General features: G+C 41.0%; 1 protein-coding gene across 4 annotated transcripts in view; it reads right to left on the reverse strand.

Annotated features, from left to right (window-relative positions):
• Nucleotides 1–810: 810 nt before the first annotated feature.
• The window catches only part of KRCC1 (lysine rich coiled-coil 1), a 75,350-nt gene continuing 60,176 nt past the window's right edge, over nt 811–15,984 (reverse strand). For all 4 annotated transcript variants that reach the window (XM_073610985.1, XM_073610984.1, XM_073610987.1 and 1 more), the window contains 2 exons: nt 9,742–9,835; nt 811–1,910 (listed from right to left, as the gene is read on the reverse strand). In XM_073610985.1, coding sequence (XP_073467086.1) covers nt 1,199–1,910; nt 9,742–9,835 — 806 coding nt within the window. In that variant the 3' untranslated portion in view covers nt 811–1,198. The remainder of the gene's footprint in view (nt 1,911–9,741; nt 9,836–15,984) is intronic.

Here is a 15,984-nt window from a genome sequence, read left to right on the forward strand (position 1 = left end):
CAGCGCCGCAACATCAGCGCTGTAGCCACTTCCATTTTCACCCGTCTTGCTTCCGGGTTCGGGGGCTCTGGCTCTGTGATTGGCGTGAGCCGCAATGGCGTCACTACTGTGCATGCACACAGGAGCCGCCGTTCACGGCACAGGGCTTGGAGGGAACGGCATCCGTGGGCGTTCCTTCAGAGCGCATGCCCCAGTGATGTCACTGGCTGCATGTAATGTAAACATCTCCTAAACGGTGCAAGTTTAGTAGATATTTACACTACCTATAGGTAAGCCTCATTATAGGCTTACCTATAGGTAAATGTTAGCAGAGGAAGTTTACTTCTTCTTTAAGGTGACTGGATTACCTGTGTAGCTATTAACGCTGGGGTATGTTCCCAGCACTCATTAGAGCTGAGTAGACTAACAGGCCTAGTAAAATGTCTTCAACATTTTAGAACAAGTACAGTTTAATGTGATTAAGGCTGGCCATACATTATACAATTTTACCTTAGACTTACCAAAACCATATGAGGTCACACCTAAACACTTTCAACCTTCAAATTATGCAGGCCCTTTCACTACATAGTTGAAGGTAAATCTTAAGGAAATTGAATAAGAAAACTGTATAACGTATGGCCAGCTTAAATGTGCATTACTATCTGTCAAGTTAAATCATTCAGGAGAGGATGTAAAAACGTCCCGTGTACATTAAGCCTAGATACTACCAGCTATACCATGATCAGGATAAATGATAACCTTCAAAATCAGCAGACAGGAGTTCACCCCAGGTAATAAAAACAAAAAAAAAAAAAAAAAAAAACACAAAAATAATTTCTAGATGGCTCTTTTTACTGATAGAAAAAGTTGCTATCTTACTCATAAGAACATCACAAATTTATAAATTCTCTGTATAGCAGCTGAGAGACTTTGGAGCCTAACTTAAGTATAAAGTGTAAAAGAAAAACAAACAATTAATCAGTTGGCTGAGAAGAAAAAAAAAGTTAAAAAAAGTAAAATAAATTAGACGGCATTCTAGGTGAGACAAAAACCTGCCATATATGCCACTTGGTGGACTACTTTCTCTTGCTGACCTTATTCATATTCAGAGAAGCGAAAGATTTTATAATAAAGGTGTCCGCTCCCAAGTTTCTCAACCTATGATTCTCTGAAGGATATTTAACATATTTTTTTAATATAGTAATTACTCTAGAGGCGTTTAGAAACCCAAGATGGATTCGTCCCATAACATCTCCTCCTCTGTTCGTTGGTCCGCTGCTTTTTTGGGCTTTTTGTGTTTTTTACTTTCTTTATCAGTAGACAGCTTATCTTTCTTTTCTTTTTTGTGTTTGAATTTGTCTCCAGAAGCCTCTGTTTTCTTTTCTTTTTCGCTGTCTTCTTTGCCCGACTCAGTTTCCTCGATTTTCCGTTTCTTTCTCTCGCTGCTTCCATTCTCTCGCTTTGATTTGCTGTGGTGTTTCCGCTCTCTGCTTCGGTGTTCCCCTTTATGGTGCTTCTCTTTTTTGTGGGAGTCGCTACTGTCATCAGAGGAAGAGTAGTCACTGGAGTCGGGGCTGGAGGGAGGAGGTTTTCTGGGTGGGGCTGTTTTCATGGGCATCCTTGGAGGTTTTGGTGGCCAGTAAGCCAGTTCCCAGCTAGCCATTCTAGGATCACTGGCAGGATGAGGATTAAAGTGTCGGTACGGTCTGGCCTTATGACCAAGGTATTGGTAAGCAGCAGGATTGGGGGGTGGATGAATTGGTGCAGGTTCTGTTTCCTCAGCACTGTCTTGCTGATCTTTTTCTGGTCTAAACTGAGTTTTTGGTGCCAGGCCTCGAGCCTTTTGGACTTTTATATAATCTTCTAATTCATTCTCAAAGGAATCGTAGTTCTTCTTGGTTGTCTTCATTAAATTAGCCACCATGTTTTCTCTAAGAAAAATAGGACAAGAGCATTTTTTTATTATAATAATCTTAGCATTGTTTAAACCAGTCAAGGCACCCTTTACAATTATGTACAAATCTTGAGGCACCACATTCTAAAAAGTAAGACTAAACTAAGTAGTTTGACATATTGCAGTAGGAATCACACACGGGGGCCACTCAACGTTAGAGCAGATTTATTCCTCCACCTGAAAAGCATTTTTCTTCTCCCTCAGTTTCTTTCCCTCTCTTTGCTAATGTTACCCCAGTGCTGGGAAAACAAAGATGCTGTGCAGGTACCCAATGTCCTCATCAACCCATGTTTGTCATTGGTTGTCAAAATGCCAGTGGCTGACCCACATTGTGCCCAAGGTTGTAATGCCGCACAATAAAAATCTGTGGCTTTGACTAACAAGGTAGGTTTGATCAATTCGCTGGCTTGTTGACAATTTTTGAGCAATTTTCAGGCATTTTGCCAAGGCACCCTTGAAGAATCCAGAAGTCACCCCAGGATGCCATGGTACCCTGGTTGAAAAAGGATAGTCTAAACGATGTTTTTTTAACAAACATCCATACAATATACTGTATCTTCTATGCTGGAGCCTTGGGTTTCCTGGAGAAAGGAATTCTACTCAGGGAGCATTCTATGCTTCAATTATGTCGGAATTAGGGTGTCAGGACACCTGCGAAGCACAAACTTTTTTTCAAGTCAGTGATCAACAAAGTTGTAATGGCTGACAACCCTTGAGTCTGCACCTTCAAAAACAAGCCAGGACTGATAGCACTGAGTTTGGTGCTTGCACCCACCTTTACAATGCAAAGACTGAATACTAAAACAACACAGGTGTTGAGACCAGGGCTCACAATTTCAAGTCCTGAGCTACAAGCCAGGCCTTAAGAGTTACTCGCCACCAGTTGCCCCCAATTCCGCCCCTCAACACTTCCTTATAAATTATCTCATGAAATGACACTGTTAAATGTTTTATGTAGAATTAAGTTGTAAAAATAAATATTAACAACAACTTTAGTACCCATCACCGGCAAGCCTGTCAGCGCACTGTTTACACTGAGATTCAGGACATTGATCATTGGTATTCTTGATTATCAGTGTAGCCCCATCAACGCTAAATAGTGTTGCCTATCAGTGCCACCCATTAGTGCCGCCAGTGGTGGTTAAAGAGGTCCAGCCTGCGTAAAAAAAAATTTAAGGTCAGCAGCTACAAAAACTGTAGCTGCTGACTTTTAATATTAGGGCACTTACCTGTCCAGGAAGCCAGCGATGTCGGCACCCCAGTCGATCTTCGGATAGACTACCGGGTGCTGCCGCCGCCATTCCTGCTGATAAGGGAACCTGGCAGAGAAGCCTTTCGGCTTTACAGCTGGTTCCCTACTGCGCATGCGTGAAGCGTACTGTGCTTTCTAATTGTCCCACTGGCAGGGGAAGGAGGATGGGGGCCAAAATTCCCCCATCTCCGGAAGGGGACTAGTCAAAAACAGTGGCATCGGAGGGGTGGAACTCCGGATGGAACTACGCTTTAGGTGCCGCCGGCCACCTGGGGGGTGGTTGTTTGCCGACTCCCAACAAAAAACACACCAGCCGCCACTGATCACTAGTAAAAAGGCTTGATTTAAATCATAATTTTTAAAGAGCAACTGTCATCTTTGTCCCACATCGGCTCCTCCTCTGATCCGCTGTTGACTCACCGACAGTCCCATTCACTTTAATGGGACAGCTGGTGATGCGGCAGTGACACAACAAGGAGAGGGACGTGGCGGCAGCAGGTGAGTGGATGCCCACTAACAGGCCCTGCCATGATGGATCTGAAATGACAGGTGCTCTTTAAATGTAAGGATTTATTCTTGCTGGTAGTTAGAATCTTTAATATTTGCAAACAAAATGAAGGTTTCCTATTTAGAATAAGCAGCTGGCAGGTTAGTAAAACAGTGATGTCAGAATATATTTTATCATACAGTTTGTAGTGTACATAGATTTGCAAAACAAATCATGGTTACTGTGAAATTATGTGAATGCATACAATGCAGTGCATGTTATCTCAGCTTGCAGAGCTTGGATTCATTGAATGAGTTTACCAAAAATGCAAATATTGCAGAATATACAGCCTTATGCTACATAACTAAGCTCCATTTCATGCTGAATAAACTAAATTATTAATGTATCTTAAATAGAAAACTATCTTTAGATAGATTTTTACTCCAAAAGTATTTTATTAAAATAAATTTGATGAAAAAAAAATCAGATTTAAATATAAAAAAATCATTGATTTTTATCCACACTGCTCATCAGTGCCCATCAATGCAGCCTCACCAGTGCCCATCAATGCAGCCTCTCTAGTGCAGTCTGATCAATGCCCATCAGTGCAGCCTCACCACTGCCCATCAGTGCAGACTGATCAATGCCCATCAGTGCAGACTGATCAATGCCCATCAGTGCAGACTCACCAGCGCCCATCAGTGCAGACTCACCAGCGCCCATCAGTGAAGACTCACCAGCGCCCATCAATGCAGACTCACCAGCGCCCATCAACGCAGACTCACCAGCGCCCATCAACGCAGACTCACCAGCGCCCATCAACGCAGACTCACCAGCGCCCATCAACGCAGACTCACCAGCGCCCATCAATGCAGACTCACCAGCGCCCATCAACGCAGACTCACCAGTGCACGGAGATCAGAGAGAGGAGAGCCGGTTGGATCACACAGAGCGGAGATCTCCCACTATGACACAGCTGTACTTTCAATTGCCTAGCGGCCGCAGTCGGACGCAGTTCCGCCTACTGTGATAGACGTCACACGTCCCGGCATTGGAACAGTAAGCTGTCCATCGTAGGAGCCGGTCCAGGAGGTGGGACTTCATGTGACTGCAACCGACGGCCAATACAAATACATGCTGTCTCACACTTAGAGATCCCGCTCTGTGTGATCTGGCCGGCTCGCCTCTTCCTCACTTCTCTCTTCCCCGTTTCTGTCCGATCGCTGGGAGAACGGCTCCCATTCAAATCCACCTGCCGGCGGTGCTCGCCCTACCTTATCCAAGGCAGCCCCACACTCGTTCAAGTTTTTTCCACTTACCAAATGCGAGCAGGCGAGTGGAAATTGAGTGCTGGTTTAGACATTCGACAATAAATATAGATTTTCCATACAAGAGACATTCAAATAAGGAGGAATACGTTTTTAGCTATTTATCTTAAAATATCCTTATTTCCAGTATTTGCATAAGTTTACCTATGAAGAAGCAACTACTAGTATAACGGTTCATACTAGTAGGGCGTGTAATAGGACTTTGAGTTAAACATTGGAACCTTATTATAAAACAATCACATTCTTTTTGGTTTATTCGGTTAACTAATGCAAAATATAAAAAAGTTATTCTCGTTTAGTATAAATTCAGGATAACATTCACAAATCTAATGTTTAGGACTTCTAAATCTTAAACCTGAGCAGTAAGCCAATGATTTTGTTAAGCAAAATTTAGCACAAAATGTCTTAGGAAACCATATAAAAAGGCCAGCACCCAATTCTCTCATATACTTTTATTCCAAAGTAAATCAACAGCTCCAGATTACCATGCCACCAGACATTTCCTGCAGCCCTAATGGGGCATGGAGGTGGAGCAGTGTCTACCTGGCTACCGGTTTCCATGATTAACATATAGAAAATGATCAGCAAAAGCTGATGACAAATGATTCTGTGTGCCCTCCTTTTTAAAAAAAACGTTGAAAAGGGGGTTTTGTCTTTTAAAAAATGTCTGTTGTCAGCCCTGCTTGAGTTCTCCCCTGCTGGACTACAAAACCCTACAGGTAGGTGTTTTATAATCCAGAAGGTGAGAACTGGGGCAGGACTGACAACACTTCAGTGTTTTTACAAGACAAAAGATACAGAATTGTGCATGTATTGGAGAAATGTACTGTATATATTTTTATTTAGCCCTGACATATACTAACATAATTGTAACTAACTGTAATTACAAAGTGTAAGTTTATAACATACTACTCCATAAAATAATCATACACCAGACATGTTGCTGTTGGAAAAAAGTAGGGTTGCACCGTAACCGTCTTTTTCTTACAGGCGAGTACGAGTACCGATTCTTTTGGTCAAGTACTCGCCGATACAGAGTACCGATACCTTTGGAATGAAGTCACTTTGACCAGCCTGGGTTCACACAGGAGCAGTGCAGGAAACCACGTGCAATTTGGACATGAATCAAATCGCATTCTTGTTCAAATGACATGTGTTTCTTTGCATAGCGATTTGAGGTCATTCATTTTGTATAGGCTCAAATCGTATCGCAAAAGGTATCGGAGCATATGCACAGGTACTTATGCAAATACTCGGCAACCCTAGAAGAAAGGTTATGCAAACTACCATAACTGAAAAAAAAAAAAGTAGCAGTGAAAAATAAAATTTGAAAGTAAAAAGTCAGAATTCAAGTCTGACCTGCCACCTGCTGGCTAACTCTGTCATTCTACTAAAACTGAGTCATTTAGGGCTATATGTAACCAAGTACCATTTATTTTGTTTTAAACTGGCAAATCTGAACTTGCAGGGGCTGCAAGGTCCTTTGTTGACTAGTACAAATGGCCACTGTCCACACCTATAACCTGGCCTTCACAGCAAGGAGCACATGGAAGGGTGACACATGTCAAACACCACCAAAGAAAATTCCCAGCTCATCTCCCCGACCAGCCTGCAAACAACTGAACTGTCCTAACAGTCTGCTTTAAAAGCCTAAAAAAAAAAATTTTAGCTTTTGTATTCTACCAGATTTATTTTTTTTTCTAAATGGACAGATAGGGCTTTAATTTGGTAGCATGTTTGGATACATATATCTTTATTTCCTTGTTTTTTTAATGGGAATAAATTGAAAATAATTGTAATTTTTCCCCAATGTATCAGTTACATAATTTGCGCACCCACCATATATTTTTAGCCCTAAATATAATCCACAAAATCTGCCGATTAGAATTATATTACATTAGTTAAACTTTCATGTAACACAGGGAATGGTAAAGCTCAAATACATTTTAAAAGAGTGTTATTCACCTTTTGTTTCTGAATTGGATTCACACAGGGGGGAAAAGGTTTTAGTAAACTGGTAAAGCAATGCTAAGATGAAGTTGCCTTTATGCACTAATTAGCACACTGGCAACTTTTTCACGGGTTTGCAATCGCTAAAAATTTGAATGACATTGCGTCCACTAAAGTGTGCATTTGATGCTTGGCAAAGTAAATGGAAATGTCATTGATATCAATCATCCAATGTCATTACTGTGAGTAGAGGATTATTTTTTGGGGGGGGGGGGGGGGGGGGTTATTTATATATATATATATATATATATATATATATATATATATATATATATATATATATATATATATATACACACACACATATATATATATATATATATATATATATATATATATATATATACACACACACACACATATACATATATACATATACACATATATACATACACACACACACACACACACACAGAAGTGAGTACACCCCATAAGTGAAAATGTCCAAACTGGGCCCAAAGTGTCAATATTTTGTGTGGCCAGCATTATTTTCCAGCACTGCCTTAACCCTCTTGGACATGGAGTTCACCAGAGCTTCACAGTTTGTCATTGGAGTCCTCTTCCACTCCTCCATGATGAAATCACGGAGCTGGTGGATGTTGGAGACCTTGCGCTCCTCCACCTTCCGTTTGAGGATGCCCCACAGATGCTCAATAGGGTTTAGGTCTGGAGACATGCTTGGCCAGTCCATCACCTTTACCCTCAGCTTCTTTAGCAAGGCAGTGGTTGTTTTGGAGTTGTGTTTGGGGTTGTTATGTTGGAATACTGTCCTGTGGCCCAGTCTCCGTAGGGAGGGAATCATGTTTTGCTTCAGTATGTCACAGTACATGTTGGCATTCATGGTTCCCTTAATGAACTGTAGCTCCCCAGTGCTGGCAGCACTCATGCAGCCCCAGACCATGACACTCCCACCACCATGCTTGACTGTAGGCAAGACACACTTGTCTTTGTACTTCTCATCTGGTTGCCGCCACACACGCTTGACACCATTTAAACCAAATAAGTTTATCTTGGTCTCATCAGACCACAGGACATGGTTCCAGTAATCCATGTCCTTAGTCTGCTTATCTTCAGCAAACTGTTTGCAGGCTTTTTTGTGCATCATCTTTAGAAGAGGCTTCCTTCTGGGATGACCTGCTGGCAGCACTCATACGTCTATTTCCCAAAGACAACCTCTGGATATGATGCTGAGCACGTGCACTCAACTTCTTTGGTCGACCATGGCGAGGCCTGTTCTGAATGGAACCTGTCCTGTTAAACCTCTGTATGGTCTTGGCCACCGTGCTGCAGCTCAGTTTCAGGGTCTTGGCAATCTTCTTATATGCTAGGCCATCTTTATGTAGAGCAAAAATAATTTTTTTCAGATCTTCAGAGAGTTCTTCGCCATGAGGTGCCAAGTTGAACTACATTGGACACAGCCAATGACAGATCATTGTACCGAGCCGCTGCCAGTAGCATGAGATCGTTGTGACCAATCAAATGACAATTGTACATAATAGATCGCTTCCATTCATTGTGTACTATTGTGTTGCTCACTGGGATTGGTAACATCACATGGTACAGACAGGGCCAATCACAGCCCATCTGTACCATGTGATTAGCTGTGGCTAATCAAAGCTAATCACCACAACACACTCTGAATGAATCTATTTCATTCAGTAAAAATGGTTGTTTATAACAGTGATATTCAGTGTTCTAAGCAATCATTATGTGTAAAAAAAATAAAAAATCCTGATCACCTTCCCAGAGTAGTACAATGTTACTATGGTAACACTGTATTGCTCTGGGTCACAGTATGTGGGGGAAAAAAAAAAAACACATACTGTCACCGTTTAGTGTCCCTGATCACTGCCACACTAGTTATGTGATGACGCTGTACAGAAGTGGTGACAGTATGTGAAAAAAGAAAAAAATAATTTCTTAATTTTCCAAAAAATTGTGACAAAAAATTACAACCTCTTACTAAATAAATACATTGGACTGTCTACCTTCCAAAAAGGGGCCATTTGGGGGATATTTGTACTATTCTGGCATTTTTGGGCCTCAAGAAATGGAGGACCTAAGTACATCAGGATTAATTGCTTTTCAGATATACTGTATATTCCATTTTGTGGACTCTATAACTTCCCTACAGACTAAATATACACTCATTTGGGGGTTTTTTTTCACCAAAAAAGATAGCAGTATACATTCTGCCCTAAATTTATGAAGAAAAATTATTTGCAAAATATTATAACAGAAACAAAGAAAAATGTGTCTGTTTTTTTCTGTTTATTTAGCAAAAAAAACCCAGTGATGACTAAAAACCAAGAAAAGAAAGCTCTATTTGTGTGAACAAAATGATAAACATTTCATATGGGTACAGTGTTGCATGACCGTGTGACAGTGCTGAAAATTGGACTGGGCAGGAAGGTGGTGAAAATTCCCGGTATTAAAGTGGTTAAATACACTTGTAAGTCCTGAGGGGAATTCAGAGTTCTCTCAGGCCTTAGAGAAGGATAGATTCACCCTGCAGCTGTAAGTTCCGTCTTCTGACCTGTTGTGAAATTGGAAAAGGCCAACTTCTGTAACCTTGCACAAAATGTTTCTAAGAAAAAAGCCCATTCAGTGGAGGAGGAAACTGATGAAAGCAAGTACTTAGCATTCTGAATTCTAGCGGTCAAGCAGTGGGGAGTACATTTAAAGATATTTTATTTAAAGCATTTCCTATAGGCGGTGTGTAATTACTTACTTGGTCTGATGCTTGTTTCCTTGCATGTGGGATTGGTACATCTCTATGGAGGTCAGGGTTATGCTGCAGATTGGACACACGTACATCCCATCTCCTGTTTGAGTGGAGGATAAAAAAAAAAAAAATGTAAGAAACATGCTTCTTGACCCTGGGTGGCTACATCACTCCTTCACTGTATCTATAGAGGGAGCCATGGTTGTCAACCAAACTAGATTTTAAACATATCTGCTTTTGTTTACTTCCACACCTACAAGGGTTGAATGCTCATTTTTTCCTATGATGAAAGCAAAATAGAGCATTTACTTAAAGTGGAATTTTACCCATAACATGATAAAAATGATGTTAGTTAGCAAGGAACACACATTCCACATTAATAATTATGTTACCAAAATTAGGGTGTGCTGTAAATTGCCTCCAGCATTGGTCCTGTTTCTTCTTGCTGGAGGCTGCCATTTTGCTGAAGCTCAGAGCCCCTGAGCAACAGTAAATCTCTAGGTTGTCAGCAGATTGTCCTCTACAAATTCAGGGGTGCCTAAAAACAGAGCAACTGAGCATGTGCAAAGCAGGGTGAGGCAGCATATTACTGGATTTTAAACAGTATAGGCACTTATTCTTAGGCCTGGTTTACACCTATGCAGCTTGCATATTCCAGGTGCATTTTGCGTTTTTTTCAATACACGTTTTTGATTAATTGAAGTCTATGGAACCAAAAACCAGAAGAAAAGTCCCTGGCCCTTTCCATGAAATGCACAGATGTGAAGATGACCCATAGGAAACCATGTTAAATGGACTGTAGTGTGTTTTTGCAAAACTGAAAATGCACTAAAAATGCATAGGTGTGAACCAGGCCTTAATGTTTTACATACTGTAGCTATACCTGCAAAAAGAGCCAGCCTGAAGTGATCTAGTAGGACTTACTTTTCTGAGTAAAGTTCCACTTTAACTCATCCTTCACTCCTGGAGGCTCAGCCTCTTCAAGTGACCAGTCCCCCAAACACTCCCCTGTTCAGTGCTCTGACCAGCATTTACACTGTGATGTCATCACCTACATGAGGGACCAGCAGTTCTGCATTGTAAGTGAGGACACCAAGGGCCTGCTACATCCTGAAGAGTTGGAGTGAAAAATTGAGCGGGAGCTGCCAGGTACGTGAGAAATAACGTAGCTAAAGCCATTTTTTAATTGTACTCTATTCAAAAACTATTATTTAATCCCTGCAGTGGGGGAGCCTTACTGCAGAGGTTTTTTTTTATATACTTTCAAAGATGAGCTTTAAAGAAGACTTTAGAAAGTGCAGAAACTGGCAGATCAAGGGATATTAAACATTTACTTTCCAATAAAATAAAAAGGCAACTACATTTACAAGGCAAAAGTATGAATAAAACACAATTTTAGTAAGCTCTGTCCCTGTTAGGGATATGCACCCTATTTGTCATGTTTATTGTTATAGTAAAAGAAAATCCCAAATTTTGGGTTGTCCCTAAAACAGGAATACAGTAATATACAGTAAACCAAACACTCGTATATCAAAGCGACTTTCACCATAGGAAATAATGGAAACTCAGATTATCCGTTCCACGGCCACTGCTTGTCTATGCAGTACCGCAAGTGGCCAGAGGTGCAGGGGCGCCGGAGACACTCGAAAACACGTGGAGATGCTCGGCGTCCACTCCATTCCCGAGTGTCCCCGAGTGTCTCAGAGTGTTGCTGGTGCCCCCGCACCTCTGGCCAAATGCAGTACTGCACACCCTAGTGGCTTGAATCCTGCTCGTCTTGTGAGACAACACTAGCAAAGCAAGTCAGGATTTTAAAAAATCTCAGGAAAAAACACGGAGCAACTGCTGTTTTTTTACCATTCCCTGGCCGCTGTGTAAAAAAGGCCTTGTGAAGCTGACATGAAGCTGACATTTACTACATATGTTCTTAAAACACATTAAAAAAAAAAAGAAAAAAAAAAAGTAAGCTCAGAAGCAAGTTTTTCAAATCTATTGTTGCTCAAGGAGTGTAGATTCCATTGCACAATATTAACTGCCCGCCAACTACATGCTGTCCTAAAACACAACTGTCAGTTCTGATTGCCCTGCAGTGCTGGTTTTTCTTTTTTAATATGGTTTCAGGAAGCAAAAAAACTGTAGAAAGAATTCAGGGGAGCTGCATCCAAATTACAACCAACTTATTTAGAAACAGATTTATGCACTACACATGGAAAATCACATGTAGTCATTTTTGGATAAATGTATTAAGATTTTTCTTACACTCCAATTGCAGTTTTATTTCCCTTGAAAATGGCACACACTATATGGGCTAAACCAGAGAAATCAATCGATTCCTCCATCCCTGCTAAATAACATAAATGAAGGAATCTCCCCTGCTCTCTATTGGAGAAGCAGCTGCCAGAATACCTGAACCGTGACTGCATTTAATTTGTTGCAATCCCCGTCCGGCTGAGAATTTTCTGCCTATCCACTTTAATTTTCAAATTAAAGTTGGTCTAGCCAAATGGTGCCAACAGAGCCACCCATAGCTCAAATATCAGACGAGTCAACAGAAATCGACTGAAATTTGAGCCACACATGGCTAGCTTTAAATATTGGCTATAGTGATGTTCAGCGCAACTTTTGACCATTAGACTTCATGTTCAACCTCTCCTTAACGATTTAACTTGACAGCTAGAAATTGGCATCTAAAAGCAGCCGTTCAGCCGCGTTTACATGCCGCGTTTGCGTTTGAAATGCCTCTAAACACAGCTTCTGAACGCTTTTTTTGGGTTCCAAAAAAAGCCTCCAAACACAACTGCCTAGAAATGACTATAAACGAACCTGTGTACCGATAAGATAACATAGAGGAGGGTTCAGGAGCAGTCGAAAAAAATGCCCAACTGCTCCTAAACGTCCATTTACCAGGAGCAGTGTACATGAGAGGCCTAACAAAAAAATATTAGTGAAAATGTTTTTGCGTTTAGAGGCTTTTTTGGAACCCAAAAAAATGTGTTCAGAAGCTGCGTTTAGAGGCATTTCAAACGCCAAACGTAAATAATGAATAAATAACTTTATTACGCCTAATCATTTTTTCAAATGCTTCTAGACGCAAACACGGCTAAACGCGACTAAACGCAGCATGTAAACGAGGCTGAACGGCCATTTTTAGATGACGGTTTCTAGCTGTCAAGTTCAATCGTTCAGGAGAGGTTGAACAACGTCCCGTGTACATGAAGCCTTATAGATAAGAAAGTTAATTTACCAGCATATCGACTCACATCTAGATTGTTGTGAAGCAGTATTTGCCCCCTTCCTGATTTTTTATTTTTTTTTGCATATTTGTCACACTTAAATGATTCAGACCATCAAGCAAATTTTATTATTACACAAAGATAATCCAAGAAAATACAAAAGGCAGTTTTAAATGATTTAATTTAAGAGAAAAAAGCTGTCCAACCCTGCCTGGACCTATGTGAAAAAATATTTGCCCCCTAAATCTAATAACTGGTTGTGCCACCCTTGGCGGCAACAACTGCAATCAAGCATTTGCGATAACGGGCAATGAGTCTTTCATATCGCTGTGGAGGAATTTTGGCCCACTCTTCTTTGTAGAATTGTGTTAATTCAACCACATTGGAGGGTTTTCAAGCATGAACAGCCTGTTTAAGGTCATGTCACAGCATCACATTCAGATTTAACCACTTCCCGCCCAAGGTACGTCATATGACTTCCTTGACTTTGAGCGGGTATATCTGAATGATGCCGCCAGCTACATTCCCTACACCATAGGAATGATCATAGCAGCTATTCCGCCGATTGATCATTCTTATGGGTGGCAAGAGGAGACATCCCACCCCCTCCGGTGCTTCTGCCGGATCGCCGCTTCCATCGGCGAGTCAGAGACAGGATCCGCCGACCCCCGGATGGTGACTATAAAGATTTTTACTTTTAGATTTTTACTTTTTTTACTCGCCGGAGTCTCTATGATCGTCGGAGGCCAGGCGCGATGTTATGACGTCACGCCCGGCCTCTGCATTCAAACGAATGGCGCCGCCTCGGCTGGGAAGCCGTGATCGTTTATTTTTTTTATTTCAGGCTTCCCAGCCTAGAGGTGAGATGTGGGGTCTTATTGACCCCATATTTCACTGTAAAGAGGACTGATCATGCCATATTCCTATTACAAGGGATGTTTACATTCCTTGTAATAGGAATAAAAGTGAGCAAAAAAAATTTTTTTTTAAAGTGTCAAACTAAAAAAAGAAAAGTAAAATTAATAAAAAAAAAAAAAAAAAAATTTTAAAGCATCCCTGTCCCCGTGTGCTCGCACGCAGAAGCGACCGCATACGCAAGTCCTGCCCACATATAAAAACGGTGTTCAAACCACACGTGAGGTATCACTGCAAATGTTAGAGCGAGAGCAATAATTCTAGCCCTAGACCTCCTCTGTAACTCAAAACATGTAACCAGTAAAATATTTTAAAGCGTCGCCATTCCACGAGCGTGTGCAATTTTGAAGTGTGACATGTTAGGTATCTATTTACTCGGCGTAACTTCATCTTTCACATTATGCAAAAAAAATTGGGCTAACTTTAATGTTTTTTTTTGGAAAGCATGAAACCGTGCAAGATAAAAAGTTGCCACGACCGCCATTGTATTCTCTAGGGTCTTTGCTAAAAAAAAAAAAAAAAAAACATATAATGTTTGGTGGTTCAATGTAATGTTCTAGCAAAAATATGAAATTTACATGTAGGAGAGAAATGTCAGAATTGGCCTGGATGGGAAGTGGTTAAGTCTGACTAGGCCACTCCTAAACCTTAATTTTTTTTTGAGCCAGAGGTGGACTTGCTGGTGTGTTTCGGATCATTGTCCTGCTGCATAACCCAAGTGCACTTGAGCTTGTGGTCAAGAACCGATCGCTGGACATTCTCCTTAAGGATTTTCTGGTAGAGTGGAGAATTCATGGTTCCATCAATTATGACAAGTATCCAGGTCCTGAAGCTGCAAAGCAGCCCCAGACCATCACACTACCACCAACATGTCTGCCTGTTGGTATGATGTTCTTTTTATGAATGATGTGTTAGTTTTACACCAGATGTAACAGAATACACACCTTCGAAAAAGTTCAACTTTTGTCTCATCAGGCCTTAGAATATTCGCCCACAACTATTGGGGATAATCAAGATGCTTTTTGGGAAATGTGAGATGAGCCTTTGTGCTCTTTTTGGTCAGCAGTGGCTTTCACCTTGGACCTCTCCCATGGATGCCATTTTTGCCCAGTGTCTTTCTTGTTGAATCCTGAACACTGACCTTAACTGAGGCAAGTGAGGCCTGCAGTTCTTTAGATGTTGTTCTGGGTTCTTTTATGACCTCCTGGATGAGTCATCATTGTGCTCTTGGAGTAATTTTGGTAGGCCGACCACTCCTGGGAAGGTTCCCCACTCTTCCAAGTTTTCTTTGTGAGTAATGGCTCTCACCGTGGTTCACTGGAGTCCCAAAGCCTTAGAAATGGCTGTGTAACCCTTTCCAGACTGGTACATGTCAATTACTTTCTCACCTGTTCTTGAATTTCTTTAGATCGCAGCATGTGGTGTTGCTTTTTGAGATATTTTAGCGTGCTTCAGACAGCTTCTATTTAAATGCTTTCCTGATTCAACAGGTCTGGCAGTAATCAGGCCTGGTTGTGGCAAGTCAACTAACTCAGCTTTTCAAAAAAATGTGGTCAATCACAGTTCATTCATGGTTTAGTAAAGGGGGGGGTTACTTTTTAACATAGGACGAGGCAGGTTTGAACAGCTTTTTTTCCCTTAATAAATAAAATCATCATTTAAAAACTGCATTTTGTATTTACTTGGGTTATCTTTGTGTAATATTAAAATTTGAATAATTTAAGTGAGACAAATATGCAAAAAAATAAGGAAGGGGGCAAATACTCCTTCACAGCACTGTACTGACAACTGTCTGATCTGAGATGTTTGAAGCACATCTCAAATTCAGATTGGCCTGTCAAACATCACAAACATTAGATTTGCAGACACAACCTGTGAATTAACTGACTGATCTTCAATATTAAAGTGAACCAAACTTAAAAAAACAATGAATGGCCAAAGTGGGAAGGCGGCAAACCCAAGAGAGAAAATGTTCATAGGAACCAACAAAACAGCAAGGGACAGCACAGAACTGTTAGGGGTAGAGGATGTGAGTCCTCTATAGTGTGAAAGTATGTTATGGCAAAAATTCCCTCTGCAGATAGCGGTTTAATTTTCGCTG

This window comes from Aquarana catesbeiana, linkage group LG01 (genome assembly GCF_042186555.1).
Source record: "Aquarana catesbeiana isolate 2022-GZ linkage group LG01, ASM4218655v1, whole genome shotgun sequence".
In the NCBI taxonomy this organism is placed as follows: domain Eukaryota; kingdom Metazoa; phylum Chordata; class Amphibia; order Anura; family Ranidae; genus Aquarana; species Aquarana catesbeiana.